This window comes from Tenrec ecaudatus, chromosome 2 (assembly GCF_050624435.1).
Source record: "Tenrec ecaudatus isolate mTenEca1 chromosome 2, mTenEca1.hap1, whole genome shotgun sequence".
Lineage (NCBI taxonomy): Eukaryota > Metazoa > Chordata > Mammalia > Afrosoricida > Tenrecidae > Tenrec > Tenrec ecaudatus.
Window position 1 is genome coordinate 147960091 of NC_134531.1, and position 20813 is coordinate 147980903.

At 45.4% G+C, this 20813-nt stretch overlaps 1 protein-coding gene and 1 pseudogene across 22 annotated transcripts in view; one reads left to right on the plus strand and one right to left on the minus strand.

Moving 5' to 3' along the window:
• The window catches only part of LOC142439393 (protocadherin gamma-A10), a 211041-nt gene that overhangs the window by 156951 nt on the left and 33277 nt on the right, over nt 1-20813 (plus strand). Inside the window, exon 1 of one of the 22 annotated variants that reach the window (XM_075541712.1) lies at nt 12361-14989. The exons of the other annotated variants lie outside the window; for them this stretch is intronic. Within the exon in view, the coding sequence (XP_075397827.1) occupies nt 12554-14989 (2436 nt within the window). The 5' untranslated portion in view covers nt 12361-12553. Of the gene's footprint in view, nt 1-12360; nt 14990-20813 lie in introns of those variants that run through there. 22 annotated transcript variants of the gene reach the window in all.
• LOC142438866 (large ribosomal subunit protein eL15-like) lies at nt 1871-3586 on the minus strand (annotated as a pseudogene).

Sequence of the window (20813 nt, forward strand, 5' to 3'; positions counted from 1 at the left end):
TCTTTCAGACCTTCTAGCGAGGCCCCTGTCAGATCACTTGGTAAAGATAGTGGGCATCCTCTCCTTCTTAGGATCTCAGGGTCCTGCAGGCTGCTGTTTGGGTGGCCCATTGGGCTAATGGTTGCCACGTGTCTTTGATCTTCCTCATCCTCCTCTATGCCTGGCAGGAGAGACCATTAGTGGCACCTCAGATGGCCATTCATATTCTTTTAAGACCCCAGTCACTACTCACCAGTACAGAACGTAGAACATTGTATTGCTAGGGCAGCTGACCTTGGTGTCCCCTGAGACTATGGTCCTGAGCTCCTAGGCTCAGGGATTCATCTCCTCAAAGTTTACAGTGTTTACAGCTAAGATTTTTCCTTACCTTTTCCTCCTGTGTGTTCCACATTCACAGATGTATTTAGAACAAAGGTAAATACTCAGGTACAAATCCCCTCCGTCAAACGTTTTCACAGGGATATTCCTGCTCTCCTTTCCACTCCCATTCAACCTGTGTTTATTCATGCATCTACTCCACTATTACAGGGCTGTACATGTGACATTACTTTCCTGTTTCCTCTAGCTCTTGCCCTCTCCCAAGGTCTTCCCCTGCTTCCATCACCTTCTGCCAATTACACTCTTACTGTATATTACCGTCTCTGTCAACCAAGCCAACACTTGTCTACTTTCCAGTCAGTATCTTCCCTTCCCTTGCTCCTCCACCCCTAGTAGCTACCAAAGAATGTTTCTTTTAGTGTGAACTTTTTTTTAGTGTTTATAATAGTGACCTCATGCACTATTTAATTTTTGAATTGGAGTCCATTGTATATATGTACCATCATTTGTATATCCACTTGTCCGCTGATGGGCATTTGGGCTGTTCCTTCTTTTACCTTTTGTCATGAGTACTGCAATGAACATGGGCCTGCGATAACCATTAGTATTGTTGTTGCTGCTAGGTGTCATCGAGTTGGTTCCAACTAATAGTGACCCAGTGCACACCAGAGGGAAGCCCCGCTTGGTCCTATGCCCTCCTTGCAATTGCTCTTTTGCTTGACCCCATTGTTGCAACACTGCGTCCACCCATCCCAGTGAGGGCCTTCTCTTCTGCTGCTCCTCTACTTTGTCAAGCATGACGGCCTTCTTCAGGGGCTGGTCTCTCCTGACAGCACGTCCAAAGTATGTGAGATGAACTCTCCCCATCCTTGCCTCTAAGCCATCCTTCTTCCAAGACAGATTTGCCGGTCCTCTAGCAGTCCGTGGCACTTTTCAGCTGTGTGTGTGTCGCATTTCTTATTTCTCTAGTAGAGGATTTGGGGTCATATGTTATTTTTATCCCCAACATTTTGAGGACGTGTCATCCCATTGTCCCCCGTGGGTGCACCGTTTTCATCTCACCAGCAGGGGATAAAGGTTGCAGTCTCCCCACAGCCTCACTAGCATTTGTCATTTTGTGGGGTGTTTTTTTGAGCTATGCTATTAATGTTGGGGTGAGGCCCCACTGGTAGCCTGAAAGAGTCAATTATCTTCCGGAAATGCTTGCCACCAGAAAGACTGGAGATATACAAATGAATATATGCAGTCCTTAATAATGTATTTTATGATACCTGTTTCACTAGCATGAATAAAACTCGCTGCCATCAAGTCATTACTGACTTATAGAGAGCTCCCCCCAGCCCCGTGGGGTTCCAAGGCTGTAACTGTTTGCAGACATAGAAAGCCCAGTCTTTCTCCCAAGTTAGCATGAATATTAAAAATTAAGTGATTATGTGCTAGGCACTATGCATATTTTTCCTTTTAAAGGATTTATTTACACCAATTGTTACACTACTAGTATTTTTAACAAATTAAACAACAGTTTTAAGTAGACATGACTGTCCTTCACGGTTTATTGGGCATGAGGTTTACAAACAGGACTTATATTGGCAGTAACGGGGAATAGGAGAGTGTTGCGCCTTCTCCAAGCGGCGTGGTAGGAACCACCGTCTCGTAGTGGAACGTGTGGCCTCTCCAAGGCCAAGGCTCTTGCGGGCCGCAAATGTCACAACCCCCGCCTCTCTCTGTGCTGTGGACTGGCTTAGGGATCCACTGGGTGTCAGGCTGTCTTCTGATAGCTGTATGGAATGGATCAATGAGGATAACTTCCAAAAAATTGTATGTGGAATCTTCACCGACCCATTAAGGGTTCACAACCCTCAGGGCTCCACGGTGGCGTCCAGCTCGCTCCCTTGGAGACAGGTTGAAGGCTGTGAGTAAACATCAGCTGGTTAACACCCTGATGGATAGGTTCGCCCTAGGTTGCACCCTTGGGCCCCAGACATTTGCGGCCACCATGACGGACTCGAATCCAATAGATCTAGTAGCTGACATAGCTTTGCTTAGTCTTGTAGCATGCCTTGTCAGGCTGCATGGGGTGGGGTGTCGGGTGCAGTGTCCAGAGCTGGCACTGCTGCCAACAGGGGAACCGCAGGAGAAAGGCATCACATCTGAGTGCTTCATCCTCCACAGCTCCTGGAAGTACTTGTAGGCACCCACCCATCTTGACTTACTTCTGGCTGCCACTGGAAGGAACAGCCACTATGAATATTGAACACCCACATAAACCCTGCTGCTTTCCAATCGATCCTGACTCCTGGCAACCTCACAGGACACAGTAGAACCACGTTTCCAAGGCTGTACTTTTTTGCCGAAGCAGACTGCCATGCCTCTCTCTTGTGGTGCTGCTGGTGTTTAGAACCAGCCACCTTCTGAATTAGCAGTGAAGCACTTGTGACACAGCACTGTCACTGTGATTATAGGGGCCATCAAAACAGGCATGCTGCTTGCCCTCTTGGAGATTTTATTTTTAGTGGGAGAAACAGTATTACACTTTTAACCAAAAATCATTATAATCACGTGATGAGTTCAGTGACGGAAAATGTAAGTTGTTTTGTGACAGCGTAACAAAATATCCAGGTTTCCACAGCAAAATGGAGACTCTTATTAAGAATAGCATTTAAATTGAGGCCAATTAATTAGTAGGACTTGGCAAAGTAAAGTAGAACTTCCCATAGATCTAGAATCTGTGTGGAAGAAGATGCTCAGCCTTTTCTCTCTGAGAGTGATGGGTGGGTTTAGTGAGCAACTAAGCATTACCAGGGCTCATCTTAAAGCCAAGGGCCCAAATCAAACCAAACCCACTGCGATTGAGTTTTCTGCAACTCATTGCGACTGTGTAGGAGAAAGGAAGAGAGCTCCCTAAGGGTTCCTAGGCTGAAATCTTTACAGGACCAGACAGCTTCAACTTTCACCTTGAAAGGAAAGGGAAGGAGAGGAGAAGTTTTCCAGCCTTGAGTGGCAATGGTGAAAGATCCAGTGGGCAAAATATTGAGTGATGCAGGAAACATCAAAGAAGATGGAAAGACTACACAGAGTTATCATGCCAAAAAGAACTAGTCAGCATTCCACCATTGCAGGAGGTAGTGTATAATCAAGAACCAATGGTGCTGAAGAGAGAAGTTCAGCTTGTACTGAAAGCATTAGCTAAGAACAAGGCTCCAGGAATTGATGGGATACCAATGGAAATGTTTCAACAGCTGATGACGCCCTGGAAGTACTTACTCATCTATGCCAGGAAATTGGGAAGATAGCTGCTTGGCCAACTGACTGGAAGAGACTGTATTTATACCCACTTCAAAGAATGGTGAGCCAACAGAATATTCAGATTATAATACAATGTCATTAATTTCACATGCAAGTAAAAATTTGCTGAAGATCACCCAACAATGGTTGCGGCAGTACATTGACAGAGAGCTGCTAGAGGTTTAACTCAGATTCAGAAGAGAACGTGGAACAGGGGTTAGCATTGCTGATGTCAGATGGATCTTGACTCAAAGCAGAGAAACAGAAGGATATTTACTTGTGTTATATTGACTCTACCAAGGTATTTGACTGTGTGGATCATAACAAGGGGTAGCTTTCAGAAGAATGGAAATTCCAGAACACTTCATTGTGCTCATGTGGAACTTGTACATGGATCAAGAGGCAGTTGTGTTAACAGAACAGGGGATAGAATCCAGAAAGATGTGCATAGATTTGCTGAGCAAATCATCAGAGAAGCTGGATTAGATGAAGAAACATCAGGATTGGAGGAAGGCTAATTACCAACTTATGATATGCAGATGAAACAGAAGACACAACCTTGCTCGCTGAAAGTGAGGAGGACTTGAAGCATTTACTGATGAAGATCAAAGATTGCAGCCCTCAGTATGGATTACAACTCAATATAAAAAGGACCCAAATCCTCACAACTGGTCCAATCGGTAACATAATGATAAATGGAATAAGGTTGGAGTCGCCAAAGATTTAATCTTGCTTCGGTCCACAATCAATGCTCATGGAAGCAGCAGCCAAGAAATCAAACAATGCATTGCATTGGATAAATCTAATGCACAAGACGTCTTTAGAGTGTTGAAAAGCAGCGAGGTTACTTTGAGGACTAAGGTGCACCTGACTCAAGTCACGATATTTTCCATCACCTCATGAATGTTGGAAATTCAATAAGGAAGACTGAAGATGAACTGCGGTGCTGGAGAAGAATATGAAATACACCATGAGCTGCCAAACAATGAACAAATCTGTCTGGAAGAGGTATGGCCTGAATGCTTCTCAGAGGCAAGGATGGTGAGACTTCATCTCACATACTTTGGACGTGTTGTCAAGAGACCCCAGTCCCTGACACTTGGAGGGACAGTGAAAAAGAGGAAGACCCGCAGTGAGATGGTTTGACACCGTGGCTGCAACAGTGGGCTCAAGCTCAGGGACAATTGTGAGGATGGCGCAGACGGGCAGTGTTTCGTGTTGTTGCCCATGGGGTCGTTAATGCGTACGAACTGACTTGACACCTAACAACAGAAATCTCTATGAGACAGAGTTAACCAAACTCACTACCATCGAGTCCATGCTGACTCACAGCCACCCCCTGTGGGTTTCTGAGACTGTGACTCTATGTGAGTAAGCAAATCACAGCCCATTGCATAGCCAGGATCCCAGCAGCCCTGATGGTGCAGTGGCTGTGTGTTGGGCTGCAATCTGCATGGTTGGCTGTTCAAAACCACCAGCAGCTCTATGGTAGAGACATTGGGTTTCTCCTTCTATAAACAGTTACAATCTTGGAAAACCGCAAGGGGCTCACCCTGAGTCAGTGTTGAATGTCAGTGAACCTGTGCCTGGACAACATCAAGCACGTTTTTCATAAACGTAAATGCAAAACAAAGTGAACAAAATTCTAGTCAATAGGATATAATACCATATAAAAAAATAATACATCATGACCAAGTGGGGTTCATACCAGGTATGCAAGAAAGGTTAACCATTTTTAATCAACACATGTACCATATAAGGATAACTATATGTGAGGGAATAATGAATAGTGACAGTATAACCAATTGTGCAATTCCTTTACCTGTGTGTTCAGAAAAGGGTGCCATGATATGAGTTCGTTAGCTGAATTCAGCCTGTCGAGGGAATTGTATCACCTTGAAATTAGCCACCAATATAGCTGAACTCCGTACCGGAACTGGGGTATCAGAACAGAGTGCTTCCGCTTGGGCATCATTCCCTCACCTCCTTCGTTTTAAGCTTTTATTTTCTCCACATCTTAAGCAGGTTACTTTTACTTGTCATTCTTTAAAGCAAGAACTAGGGTACAGGAATCTTCACTGGTAAAATTCAGAGGGACCAGGGATGTAAATCCAGAGATAAGCTTCAGCTGCAGGCACTGCAAACCTTGAAGAGAGCCTATGGCAGGAACAGGAGACGAGTGGGCTGGGGACATCAGTGGTGAGCAGTGTTACTTACGAGTCAGATGAGGATGCACAAGAACTGAGGACACCATTCCCAGTGGTCTCAATTCCAAATTATTCCTGTGTCCCAGTCCCAAGACTTCTGAGTTTCCTTATTAAACAGTCACACACACACACACACACACACACACACACAACCCCAGCACTCACTGCCATCAAGACGATTCGGACCTACAGCGATCCTGTGGACAGAATGGAGCAGCACCCATGGGCTTCCCATGGGCGACCAGTCGTTATAGGAGCAGGACAACCTTTCTCCCATGGAGCAGGCCTGCTAGGTTTGACCGGCAGAGCTTGCAGTTAGCAGTCGAGGCCCCGCATCACTCAAGCACTTCTGAGAGCTTGTAGCGGAGGGCAGCGCTCCGGACAAAGCCAGACTAGGGTTCCAGTGGTGGGGCTTTCCTCAAATCATTCCCTAGAGGATTCCTGCATTCTCTTTACATGGCATTCGTTTCACTTTAAAAATGGCTGCTTGTGCAATTCTGTCCTTTTTGTATTCTAGATCATGATCCTTTGGGACCACTTTAATTTTGGATAGCATTGTGTGACATTGACACACTGTTGTTAGAGGGTTGCAGACCAAGTAGAATGATGAATTGATAAAACAAATATATTTGAAAGCTAATTTGTGCAAGACAAATGTACCAGATGAGTAAAACAAAGTAAAAAAAACACACACACATGATCATATCGATTGATACGGAAAAGGCATTTAACAAATACAACTTACTTTCCAGATAAAACTCAAAGCAGCACAGGAGAGTAGAAGGGGAACTGCTCAACATAAACCAGGGCAGACCCACGACTGACATTCTTTCCCATGGAGGACGCTGGCGAGCATTCCCCTTTAGAACAGAGACAAGACCAGCATGCGCCTTGTCGCCGCTCTTATTTAACATTGCCCTGGAAATCCTAGCAGCTGCATTGGTCATGAAAAGTGAAATCGTCCCTATTTGCAGATGATATGCTCCTACACAGGGAAAATCCCAAAGATTTGATAAGAAGGACCTAACAGAAGGATTCAGTCACGTGGTAAGGTAAAATCAGTCAGATTCCTCTACACTAACAAAGAGAACTCTGAAAAGGAAATTAGAGGGGGATACCATTTATAAAGGCCATTAAAAAAAGATCAGATACCTAGGAATAAAATTAATGATGGATATAAAATATTTATACTAAGAAAATTACAAAACACTATTAAAAGAAACCTATAGAAATGGAAAAACAAACCATGCTTATGGTTAGGAAGACCTTACAATTTGAAAATGCTACTCAAAATTTCTATAGAAAGAATACATTCCTGATCCAGATTCCATCAATATTTTTTAAAGAGATGGGAAAACAAAACACAACTTAATATGGAAAGTAAAGAGAACCCAGATATGCAGAACACTTCTGAAGAACCAAGCAAGAGCCCCACACGTGTGGTCTCAGAGTCGTGGTTATCAAACCAGCCTGCTCAGAAACAGGGAAAGACACAGAGACCAGGGGACAGGACTGAGAACCCCTGAGGAAATGCTGCCGACAGCTGATCTTTGATAAAGGATTCAAAACCCATTAAATGGGTCGATTAAAGGCCATCTCTTCTACAAATGCTACAGGGAAAACTGGGTGAAAACAAGATAAGATCATAACTCACACCGCAGACAAAATGAATTCAAAATGGACCAAAGGCCTAAATGTAAAACCTGAAATTATAAACATCGTGGAAGAAAAAATAGGAGCAAATTTTGGGGTTCTTAATTTGTGATGTAAATAACCTGTCGACTATAAACTAAAAATTCACAAGCAGCAGGAGACGTACTGAGACTGGGACCTCGTAAAAATGGAGCGCTTCAGCACATCCAAAGCTTCTCCCAAAGAGAACCTACAGAAGCGGGGCAAACTTGGGGCAACAATATATTTGGCAAGGGACCGGTCTCTAAAATGTATAGAACACTTAAACACCTCCACAACAAATAGACAATCCAGTTTTTAAATGGGCAAAGGACATAAACAGACACTTCACCCAGGCAGCCATGCAGATGGTCCAACATGAAGAGATGCTGGCCATCTTGAATTATTTTATATACCCATTGCCCTTGAGTTGGTTTTAACTAATAGCAATCCTAAACAGGGTTCAAGGCTGTAAATCTTTATAGGAACAGATAGCCCCCTCTTTCTTGGACTGGTGACCTGTTCAATTTGACAAGCCCACTAGTGCTCTTTGAGAGATGTAAACCAAATCAGAGTAGGACTAAGAGCAAGTTTCAGAGTCTCATCTGGCAACCACTTAGATTTTTCGTTTTTTCCCTGTTTTTCTAATGACCTTTTGCTTTCTGTGTGTATGACCTTCTCGGTGACCTTCCGCAGCCCCGCAGGTCTTGTCGTGGGTGTTCAGTGCTTCTTCTTGAGATGTTCTTGACCTTCAGGTGGGAGAGGGTCAAGGTCATAGTTTGGCTCTCGTGGACCTGTTTTCATTTTCTTCAGCTGGAACATGAACTTACATGGAAACAATTTATAGGCAGTTTCACAGCCAGCCTTGTGGCCTGGGTTTAGTCGCTGATATTGAGCTCCTCCATCCTTTCTTCTCAGCGATGTAGTCAATTTGATTTCTGTGTATTCCATGTGGAGAAGTCCATGTGTGGAGTCATCTTTTATGTTGTTGAAAGAAGGTATTTTCTCTGAATAAGTTGCGGGTCCAGCAAGTCTTTCATGTATTCTCCAGCTTCATTTCTATCACCAAGACTAAATTTGCCAACTACCGTTTCAAACAAACAAACTGTTTGAAACAGTTTGTACTGTTTCATACAAACAAACAAAAACAAAAAGGAAGGAACTTTGTTCCCTAACTGCTGTTCCTTCCTTTTTGTTTTGTTTGTTTGTTTTGCATTCCAATTGCCAATAATTTGGGGGGGGGTATTAATTCAATCCCTTTAAAAATTTTTAATAAATCATTCTATTGGGTACTCTTACAGTCAATTGCTATTGATTACCATTGCATCTTGATTGCATGTTTGATCAATTTTTGACTGAAGTCATTGGTAGAATTCTTCAATTTCTTCATCATTAGCTTTAGTAATGGTGCATAAATTTGAATAGTATTTGTATTGATTGGATTTCCTTGAAGGCAGATAAATGTAATCCTATCCAGACAGCATTGTACTTCAAAATTGAAAGGACCATGGACTGCTTAAAAGAAAAATAAATCTGTCTTTTTGTTTTAAATAAATCTTTCTTGGAAGAAGACAGACATGGCCAGATGCTCCTTAGAGGCCAGAATGACAAGAGTTTGTCTAACAGTGGACATGGTGTCAGGAGAGACCAGTCCTTGGGGAAGGACATCATGCTTGGTAACGTGGAGGGACAGCGAAACAGAGGCAGACCCTCCAGGAGATAAATCGGCACCGTGGCTGCAACAATGGTCACGAGCATGGGGACAATTGTGAGGATGGAGCAGGACCTGGCAGTGCTTCGTTCTGTTGTGCAGACGGTCACTATGGGTCAGAACTCACTCGGTGGCCCCTAACAACAGCAAATCAAAACAGTGAGCTATCATCTCACCATGGCAGTAATGGCAATGATTTAAAAGTTAAAAATCAACAAATATTAGTAAGAAAGAAGAGATTTGGTACCCTCATACACTACTAGTGGGATTGTAAAACGTACCATCACTGTGGAAAATGATATTACACTTTCTTTGAAAGTTTAAAATAGCGATACTTTATGACCCAGCAATGCCATTACCTGGCATACATCCTAGACAGTGAAAGAAGAGCTCTAATATGAATAGATATACACCCACGCATGTGTGCAGTGAGTGATGTGGCTGCAGCGTTCTTCACAATAGCAAGGCAGTGGAAACCACCCAAGTGTCCACCAGTGGGTGCCAGGATAAACTGTGGTGCCTATATATATTGAAATACTATGTAATGTTTAAAAATGATTTAAATAATATAATAAATCATAGTTAATCTGGGAGCCATCTCACAACATGCATGAATCTGGAAGATACTATGCTGAGTGAAATTTGTTGTTAGGTGCCATCGACTCAATTCCAACCCGTAGCGACTTTTATTATGCACAGCAGAACTAAACGCTGCCCAGTCCTGCGCCATCCTCACAATTGTACCTATATTTGAGCCCATTGTTGCAGCCGCAATGGCAATTAGTCAATCACAAAAGACAAATACTGTATCCTACCACCACTAGCAGTCAAAAGTTTACACGCAGAGAGAAATGTTGTTGGATGATTACCAGGGGTGAGAGAGTTAAGACAGGGAAACCACTAACTAGGTACTCACTGCCATTGAGTCTGTGCTGACGGAGATGACCCTACCGATGGCTTCAGGAGCCAAGAGGAGACACAGCTTAACAACCATTGCCACTGCTCTGGTCAGGATCACAACAGAATGTCCTGGACAGGGTGGCAACAACTCACATCATAAAAATGACCCGATTTACTAGTCTGGTACGCACTGCAGAAGCCCCAAAGATTATGGCCCTTAGAAACACTTCAAGCATGGACCTGACTCACTCTTGGAAATCACCCTTGAGCCAAACAAGAGAGGCGCATCAAGGGAACAATAACACTGTTGAGAAAAGTGCTTCTCAGAGCAATCAACCACCAGAGACCAAAAGAAACGAGATTCCGAAAGCAGGGAGGTGCAAGGAAGATGGGCAGATGGAAAGGAGGGGCCCACGGAAGAGGGGGGGAGTGCTGTCACCCTGATGTGATTGCAACTGATGTTAGAAAAGAAAAAGCTCTTGCATGGAAAACTGTCTGCTCTCCTAACTTTTGCCCAAATAGCAATACAACGTCCAAGTAAGCAAACACTGTGTCGGATAAACCCCAAAATCCACAGGTCAAACCCACAAGCTGCTTTGTGGGAGAGAGAGGAAGCTGTCTGCTTCTGTATTGATTTACAGTCTTAGAAACCACATATAAGATCACTGTGAATCAGAATCTACTCAGTGGCGGTGGGCTTGGGTTTATTAATAAGGAAATGACTGAAAAATTCACAGTCACTTTTCCAAAGCAATTTTGTAAACTAAGTGACAACGAATGGGAGGGAAAAAGATCACCAGGTATTTTGTTAAAATGCAGATTTTGGTCACCAGGTACAGAGTAGGACATTTCTACATTTAAAAAAAGTTCCCCCACCCATGATGCCTATGCCTGTGTTCCTTGCTTACACTTTGAATATTTCTGCATAGAAATATACATATTCTAGAATATATTAAATGTGTTCTTTATGCTATGTCAGCTTTCCTAGTGGTCTGACCCATTGTCAAATGTGAGTGTTTTTAACTGACGATTTTCAGAGATTAAATTAGTGAGCGTTTGGTGGCTTTAGTAAGTGTCCTAAAATCTCGTATCCCTCTCTACCTAGCTAACTGGCCTGTCTATTAACCTACCTGTGTTCCAGGTGTTCAAGTTCTACTTTCACAAAGATTATATCTAATCAAAAGTATGTCCAAGAAAGTATGTAGAAAAAGTATGAGACTCCAAAGCCACATCGAGTGTGTAATAGGATAATTTGCCTCATTAATTGAGGCTGACTCTCTGCGAGGTGCTTTTCCTCATTCACCTAATAGGCTAAGGGGCCTCAGTCCCTGAAAAAGGTGGTTTCTTAGTCAGGGTCATCTAACTTAGCTCTGTTTTATCTGATAGCTAATTTGATGACTTATTATGATAATCAAGGCGATTTGATGACTGTGATCTTCAATACAGAAAGATTGGAGCTTTTATTCTGTGGCTAACGGCGTTCTCGCCTCTAAAGATTTCATGGAGTTTTGCTACCATTATTCTCCTCGTTTTAGAAAAGTCCCAAGTGGTAAATAGCCTGAATTTTCTGGGTACCTTCATGCAACTTCTCCCTGACGTGTCAATGCAGGATCTTGGGGAAAGGATTAATCAAGAAAGGAAAACACTTGCAATGATTCTCTTTGACAAAGAGTAGGAAATGTTCACCTGGCTCATAAAAAAATGAGGGATAAACAACATGCAGTTTTAAAATAAATAAAATCGGAAATATGTATATTTTATTCTAAAGAGTTCAATTAAATCGGACAGTAGTTCCTGGGGAAGAGAGAGAAAAATCCGTAGCCTCGAGTTGTAAAAGCCAAAATTAAAAACGTCCCCACAGCCCTGCTAACTACCTCCTCCAACGTAGAGGCTGGCGGGACCGATTTTACCCAGTTTTTCCAACAACTCAACTGTGTCCACAGTTGTTTGCTACCAGACAACACTGTGTCGTTTTCCAGTCGGTTGGATCCGCTTTCTTGCGATGAAAGCGTTAAAGGGCTTGACGTGGCTTGGAGGGAGACGTGCGGAGCGGCCAGCTCCTCGGCGGGCGCGCAGTTGACTCGCAGGCAAAGGTAACATTCCAATGCACTGCCAAGGCGCTTGGCGGAAAGCTGGAAGGCCGCCAGGGGAAAGTGAAGTTCCTGGCGCTCGCGCGAGTCCCGCTCTCGGAGCCGGCGCTAGCGCATTCTTCGTGCAATTATTGGCTGGGACTGTGTGTGCCGCTGTCGTCCAATGAAGACGCTGGAGATCCGGCCCGGGGCCCGTCCCCTTTCGGAGCCCCGCGAGGAAGCAGAGACGGAACCGCCGGCGAGCAAATCAAAGGCATCCGGCAAGCCATGCCCGACACGGCGCCCGGCGCCCGAGCGCAAACCCGCTGAAAGTTTCTCCGCGAAGCAGCCGGGACGGTCGGGCCCCGCTGCGCGAACTGCCTTCGAGTGAGATGGTCCCGGCGGCCCGGAGCAGCGGACTGGTGAGCCCCGGGAGCGTGCTGGGAGTCTGGGCGCTGCTCGCTGTCTTGCCCCAGGCGTCCGCCGACATTCGCTATGAGATCGCGGAGGAAAGAGCGAGGGGCTTCGCAGTGGGCAACGTGGTCGCGGACCTGGGCCTGGATCCGGGCAGCCTGTCGGTCGGCACGCTCCGGGTGGTGTCCCGGGCCAGCAGGAAATTCTTTGAGGTGAACTGGGAGACGGGGGAGATGTTCGTGAACGACCGTGTGGACCGCGAGGAGCTGTGCGGCACCCTGCCCTCCTGCACTGTGACTCTGGAGTTGATCCTGGAGAGGCCGCTGCAATTGTTCCGAGCGGAAGTGGTGATCCAGGACATCAACGACAACAATCCCTCTTTCCCTACCCGGGAAATGGAATTGGAGATTAGCGAGGCTGTGGCGCTGGGGACGCGCTTCCCTCTCGAGAGCGCGCACGATCCCGATGTGGGAAGCAACTCTTTACAAACCTATGAGCTGAGCCCCAACCAGTACTTCGCGCTGCGCGTGCAGACGCGGGAGGACGGCACCAAGTACGCGGAGCTGGTGCTGGAGCGCGCCCTGGACAGGGAGCGGGAGCCAAAGATCCAGTTGGTGCTGACGGCTTTGGATGGAGGAACCCCGCCCCGCTCCTCCAGTCTTCCCATTCGAATCACTGTTTTGGACGCGAATGACAATGCCCCGGCCTTCAATCAGTCCTTGTACCGGGCGCGGGTCCGGGAAGATGCCACCGCAGGCACGCGCGTGGTGCAAGTCCGAGCGACGGACCTGGATGAAGGGCCCAACGGTGAGATTGTTTACTCGTTCGGCAGCCACAATCGTGCTGGCGTGCAGGAACTATTCGCCTTAGATCCCGTCACTGGGATACTGACCATCAAGGGCCAATTGGACTTTGAAGACACGAAACTCCACGAGCTTTACATCCAGGCCAAAGACAAAGGCGCCAATCCCGAAGGAGCACATTGCAAAGTTTTGGTAGAGGTTATGGACGTGAATGACAATGCCCCGGAGATTACAGTCACCTCCGTGTACAGTCCTGTCCCTGAGGATGCCCCCCTAGGGACTGTCATTGCTTTGCTCAGGGTGACGGATCTGGATGCTGGGGAGAACGGGCTGGTGACTTGCGAGGTTCCCCCAGGTCTCCCCTTCAGCCTCACTTCTTCCCTCCAGAATTACTTCACTTTAAAAACCAGCGCAGCCCTGGATCGGGAGGCCGTCCCAGAATACAACCTCAGCCTCACGGCTAGAGACTCGGGGACCCCTTCCCTCTCAGCCCTTACAACAGTGCACGTCCAAGTGTCCGACGTCAACGACAACCCTCCGCGATCTTCCCAATCTTCCTACGACGTTTACGTTGAGGAAAATAACTCCCCTGGCATTCCCATACTAAACTTAAGTGTCTGGGACCCCGACGGCCCACAGAATGCTCGCCTGTCCTTTTCTCTCTTGGAGCCAGGAGGGGAGGCTGGTTTGGTGGGTCGTTATTTCGCGATCAATCATGACAGTGGCATCGTGTCATCCTTAGTAGCCCTGGACTACGAGGATCAACGAGAATTCGAACTAACAGCACATATCAGCGATGGCGGCACCCCAATCCTGACCACCAACATTAGCTTGAACATATTCGTCACTGACCAAAATGACAATGCTCCCCAAGTCCTATACCCCCGGCCAGACAGGAGCTCCGTGGAGACGCTGCCTCGAGGTACCTTGGCGGGCCACTTGATCACGCGGGTGGTAGGCTGCGACGCGGATGCAGGGCACAATGCCTGGCTTTCCTACAATCTCTTGGGAGCCCCCAATCAGAGTCTTTTTACTGTCGGACTTCGCTCGGGTCAGGTCAGCACTGCCCGCCCAGTCCAGGACACAGATTCACCCAGGCAAATTCTCACGGTCTTGATCACAGATAATGGGGAGCCGTCGCTGTCCACCACTGCTACCCTGACTGTGTCAGTAATTGAGGAATCGCCAGAGGCTCGGGCTGAGTTCCCCTCTGGCTCTGACCCTGGGGACCAGAATAAAAATCTCACCTTCTATCTACTTCTCTCCCTAATCCTCGTCTCTGTGGTGTTCGCAACCACAGTCTTGGGATTCATCATATTCAAAGTTTACAAGTGGAAGCAATCCAGGGACTTGTACCGAGGTCCCGCGAGCTCCCTGTACCGAACACCAGGGCCCTCGCTGCACGCGGATGCTGTGCGGGGCGGTCTGTTACCTGTTACGCCACACCTCTACCATCAGGTGTACCTCACCACGGATTCCCGACGCAGTGACCCACTGCTGATGAAACCCAATGCCGCCAGCCCACTAGCCAGCCACCAAAACACGCTGCGAAGCTGTGACCCCGTGTTCTATAGGCAGGTGTTGGGTGCAGAGAGCGCCCCTTCTGGACAGGTAAGGGGTGGCAATTCAGCCCAGAATGGCAATACTTTTTAATAATTGTACCTTGTGCCAGAAGGTTAAGGGCCGTTTTTTGAATGTTTTCCTGAGGATGCTGACACACTTCCACCTGGTCTTCTCCTTAGATCAGATTTCTCCTTTTGGAGGAGGGGATGGGCATGCTAGCGAGGGCCTTGCTCTCATTTCAGGTTGGAGTTAATTGACTCCTCTGTGGACCGAATTCCCACCTTCAGCACTCATCATCAAGACTCAGAGACCCATAAAGTGTATTTCAGCGCTCAGCGATTAACCAGGTGTCATTTGCATTGGCACCAAAATACGAGATACCTCTAGCGAAGGGCAGCTGCTAGGAATATATAAAGGACCACATTCGTCCATCTTTCTTAATTAAAAAATAACAGTTCGCTTATACTTTTCCTTAGCCTGCACAATCCTGTACCTCATTCTTGGGGAATTTTCTATGAAAGAAAATTCTAGGCATCTCTTAAATTTTACTTCAAGCACGCTACATGAAATGGTGTGCACTTTTTAAACCCAGAAAGCATATTTACATAAGAGTAATTCTATAGTGTACATTGTCAAAATTTGGGAAATACAGAAAACTATGAAGAAAAAACATCAATTAGCTGTACTCTCCAAGCCAAAAGACAGCCACTGCTGATTATAAATATTTGTTCTGGAAAATAAATCCAGACAATCCACAATAACATAAAGTACAAAACCGATAGCCCTTTTGTGCCCTAGTGCCATCCTCTGTCCTCCCAACATTATTTCTCTAGGCAGACATATAAATTCATAGCCTTTGAAAAGTAAAACTTTTATTCCTTCAGGATGATGTGCTGATTATTGCAAGGCCTTTGTCTAGAAGGTAAATGTATGTGCACTTCCAGCTGTGAAAGAATTACTCTTATTTTGTTACTGAGGAGAAATACTATCTCATTCAACCCTGGGATTCTGCAGTTCACCACTTACTCTTTCTAAACATGTGTCCCATTCAAAAAGGGAATATGTGTGCAATAACTATTACTATTAAGATTTTTATTAGTGATTCATTGGAAATTAGCAAAATTAGGTTTAGTCAAAGATGATCAGGCATGAAAGCCAGAGAAAAGCAGTTGTTCTGGTGAGCCTGGAAAACAACTGTCTTTTTCCTAAGAACAATGTTTACAAACGTGGTTGTTCACTAGTCATCTAGGGATCTTCTAACAATTCTGATGCCTAGGCCACAACCCAGGCCGATTAAGTGTGATCGCTGTGTATGGGACACACACATGAATAACCTCTGGAGATTCCCAGAGGATTCCAGTGTGAGATAAGTGTGAAAATGATCGTCCCAGAACCTTCTAACCTAGCCATTATCCTGTTTCTGAAACAAAGTGTTGCCCTGGTACTCAGTTTTATTGAACAAGGAAGGCCCAGTTTAAAGAACATTATAATGCCATTTGCCAACCTTAGAGCATTCTATAGAATTGCACTAGAAGAGTATTTTAGAGAAGATATAGGATGGCATTTCAATTATCCAAAAGAAAAAAAAACTTCCTTTCAAAACTTCCAGCACTCGGGCAACAGGGTAATGGACATGGAGTTTCATGTTGGAGTGAAAAGCATATTCTATAATTAGACTTTAGTGGTGGTTTCACAGTTCTGAATATACTAAAAAGAACTTTAATTATACACTGTAAATGAGTGGAGTCTATGGCATATCAATTATATCGCAATAAGACTTTTGAAAATCTAGAGATGGGAGAATCATACTGTTGGCATAAAAGTGTCAAGTCTGGGATATGCGAGAGGCCTTTATTATCTTTCAATTCCATTTCCCTCACAATTTTTAAAGCCCCCTCATGTAGGAGTAAGAGTTTATCGTGGTTTGAGTCTAGCAAACAGCCTGTTTATTCTGGTATGAAGTTGCCAATATAAGGAATTGAGGCCTGTAAGAGGTCCAGTGCCTGAATATTAAAGAACATCGGTAGAGAGAGGGTCAACGTATGGTTACAGGAGTGACAAACTGATAGGAAAATTCATTTAAGAGATTGTAGAAAAGGGCTTTACTTGTTGCCTGACTAGGAACGAGGGACGAAGACTGCACATATTAGTTGTACAGTTCTAGACGAGTCGTTTAATCTCTCCAGACTCGTTTCCTCATTTATCAAACAAAGGTAGTACTGACTTTGTGAAGTTGTTGAAAGAGTGAAAGAGTAAAGGCCTATAAATAAGTGCCTTTACATGGCAAGTATGGGATACATGTTTGTGGAACCAATAAATTATAATATCAACAATTTGCCATTTATTGAGCATCCTTGTGTATCAGATACTATGCTGGACACTTATAAAAGATAAAATGACACCTGTTCATGGCATCATGATACACAGTGTGCCAGAGGAGGGAAACAAACATGCACAAAATAAATTGTAATCGAGGTCTGCATATACAGGCAGCAATGGAAACAATGAGCAGGAAACACCAAACTGGGGCAATCAGGGAAGACTTTACAGAAGTGGTGATGCTTGAACTCAATAATTAAGGATAAGTAGCAATTTGTCAAATAGCAAAGGAGAAAGTGGGACAAGAGGAAAGTAAAAGGAAATAGAGGAAAGAACTAGGAGGCATTTCTAGAGGTCTAAATACAGGCATGTACATATGTAAATATATTAATATATGAGGATGGTGAACTAGATCTATGTGCATAGGTTTAGTATTAAGGTAGCAGATGGACATTGGGCCTCCACTCAAGTACTCCTTCAATGCAAGAATACTTTGTTCTATTAAACTGGCATTCCATGATGCTCACCTTCCCAACACTATTGCTAAAGACAAAGTGGTCACTGAAGACAAAGTGGGTGTATAAGCAAATGTGGTGAAGAAAGCTGATGGTGGCTGGCTTTCAAAAGATATAGCCCTGGGGTCTTAAAGACTTGAAGGTAAACAAGCGGCCATCTAGCTCAGAAGCAACAAAGACCACATGGAAGAAGCGCACCAGCCTGTGTGATCACAAGGTGTGGAAGGGATCAGGTATCAGGCATCAAAGGACAGAAAAATCATATCATTGTGAATTAGGGGGATTGTAGATTGGGAACCCAAAGCCCATCAGTAGGCAACTGGACATCCCCTTACAGAAGGGTCGTGAGGAGGAGATGAGCCAGTCAGGGTGCAGTGTAGCAATGATGAAACATACAACTTTCCTCTAGTTCCTAAATGCTTCCTCCCCCGCCGCACTATCATGATCCCACTTCTATCTTACAAATCCGGCTAGACCAGAGGATGTACAATGGTACGGATAGGAACTGGAAACACAGGAAATCCAAGGCAGATGAACCCCTCAGGACCAGTAGTGAGAGTGGCAATACTGGGAGGTGGTGGGAAGAGAGGGTAGAAAGGAGGAATGGTTTACAAGGATCTACATATAACCCCCTCCCTAGGGGTCGGACAACAAAGAAGTGAGTGAAGGGAGATGTTGGACAGTGTAAGACATGACAAAATAATCATTTATAAATGATCAAGGGTTCATGAGGGAAGAGACACGGGGAGGGAGGGGAAAATGATGAGTTGATACCAAGGGCTCAAGAAGAAACTAAATGTTTTTAGAATGATGAGGTCAACAAATGTACAAATGTGCTTAACACAATGGATGGGTGTACGGATTGTGATAAGTTATACAAACCCAAATACAATGGTTTTTTTTTTAAAGAAAGAAGGCGGGGAGGGCAGGAAAAAAGGCATTACACAAAATTTCATTCAAAGGAATCATGTTATTTCATTGCTGGTGAACCCTAAAATGAGTGTGCTATCTATGTAGGAGATGAGGTGGAACAAACAGGCAGAATAGCCGTTAAGCCATGTTAAGAATTTATTTTATTCTGTATAGATGATTGTCACTGCACAATTTTTAACTGATACAATATGATGTCATCAGTTTGTGTGTGTGTGTGTGTGCGCGCGCGCGCGCACGTGTTAGAGAGTTCTCTGACAGCCATGATTGAACTAGACTGGAAATTGGGGGCGGGGAACAAAGATAACAGGAGGCTACTGCAATATTTGAGGAGATTCAGCCAACCCAGGGAGGTGTCTACGGGAGGGTGCCGACTGCAGTAAAACCATCAGAGCTTGCTGATTGACACAGGTAGAGATTGAAAGAGAGGCATGAATGAGTCAAAGGTTTCTCCAAAATTTTGACTCAGGTAATTGGATGGTGACTAAACTGCTGTCAGTTGGCTGATTTATACCTCCATCATTTCCATGGAGGGAGGTGTAGGGATTTTGTGAAAAGAACACAGAAAAGCAGACCTACCCCCTCTGAGACCAGTTGGCTGGTTGTGGCCTTGCGCTCGCTAAAGGATATTCCTGAGGACATGCAATGGTGGGGGATTCTGGGGAAGATAAGAGCCCTCGGTTTTTCTGCTGCTTTCACAGACTGGTTTAACATAGGTGAGGATGTGGATGCGTTCAGAATCCTCATGTCCAGATTGCTCTTGTCCTGTGTTCTGGTGTGTTCAGATGGCAGCTTGCAAGTGCCTACCGTGTGAAATGAGCTGTTTTCTGGGTTTGTGCCAGTCTCCTGGAAGGCTCTGATAGGGAGTGGGGGTGGGGTGAGTTCAAGACTCCAGTTCCAAAAAGCCCCATGGGGCTAAGTGAAAAGCTTACACTTTTAAAAAGGTCTCTGTTGGTAATTAACAACATATCAAGCTGCTGTGGTGTCAAAGAAAGGGGGGTTGTAGGCACAATCCTGTTGGTAGCAGATCCCAATCAAGGAAGTTGTTAAATCTGTGAACATTAGCATTCTGCCAGGTAATGAGATCCAACCCTTAACGCCTTCCAGACACCCTGATTCTTTACTGATTTGGACCATCTCCCTCTCCTGACTTCCTCTACCTCACTTCATCTGCTTCTGTATGGTCTTGGAAATCAATGAATGGCGTTGTAATATATTACTAGCAAGTGTTTGACTAAGAGAGGCTTGGTATCCACTGTGCCGCCTGTTACGATTAAAACGTGTCCTGCATCAGTTGTATGGTCTGCGTTACTGGGTAAACCGTGTTTGCAAAGAGATGGATGCGCTTCTGAATATGCTGCGGAGAGCCAGAGATTTGAGTATATGGCAGGGCTTCTAAGTAGCTGCTGCTCTAGTACAGGTAGATTGAGAGTGAAGCTCCCCGCTCAGAATATTGGTTGCTGACAACGCCGCCTTGAATAGTGTCCAGTCTCAAATGGCTACTGGCTCTCTGGGCTGCTGGTTGCTAAGGCTCATCTGTAGTGCTTGCCTAACCAAAAGGGGGCGGGGCATTTGGTCTGTTGGGGGGGGGCAAAAACAAAAACCTGTATGTTGACTACATCTCCACAAAGGTGATAACCCGTGAAAAGAAACGCCGTTAGGCGGGAGGAAGGAGAAAATACAGGATTTTCTTTTCTTTTTCTTTCCTCCCCCCCCCCCCCACTCCCCCAATGCTGCGACGCATTAACCCTGCCGCTATTGGGACGTTCTCTGCTCAGCCTATTGGCTGAGCCTAGGAACCGCTGTCTGCCAATCGGATGGTGAAAGGCAGACAAATCTACCCCGCCACCAGCAAAAAACGGCGCGTAACCCTTGCGGCGCCGGCCGAGCCGCGCCAGAGCTGGCGCGGGCAAAGGAGATAGGTGTCTCGGGCTGCTGTGGCCGCTTGGGGCGGGTCGGCGTCTTCGGGCTCGCCAGCTCTAGGTAGACAGCTGGCGGGAGGCAGCAATGCTCCGCAAGGTGAGAAGCTGGGCAGAAACCTGGCGGGGAGCTACCCTTTTGTTCCTCTTTTGCCACCTGGGCTATGTTTGTGGGCAGATCCGCTACCC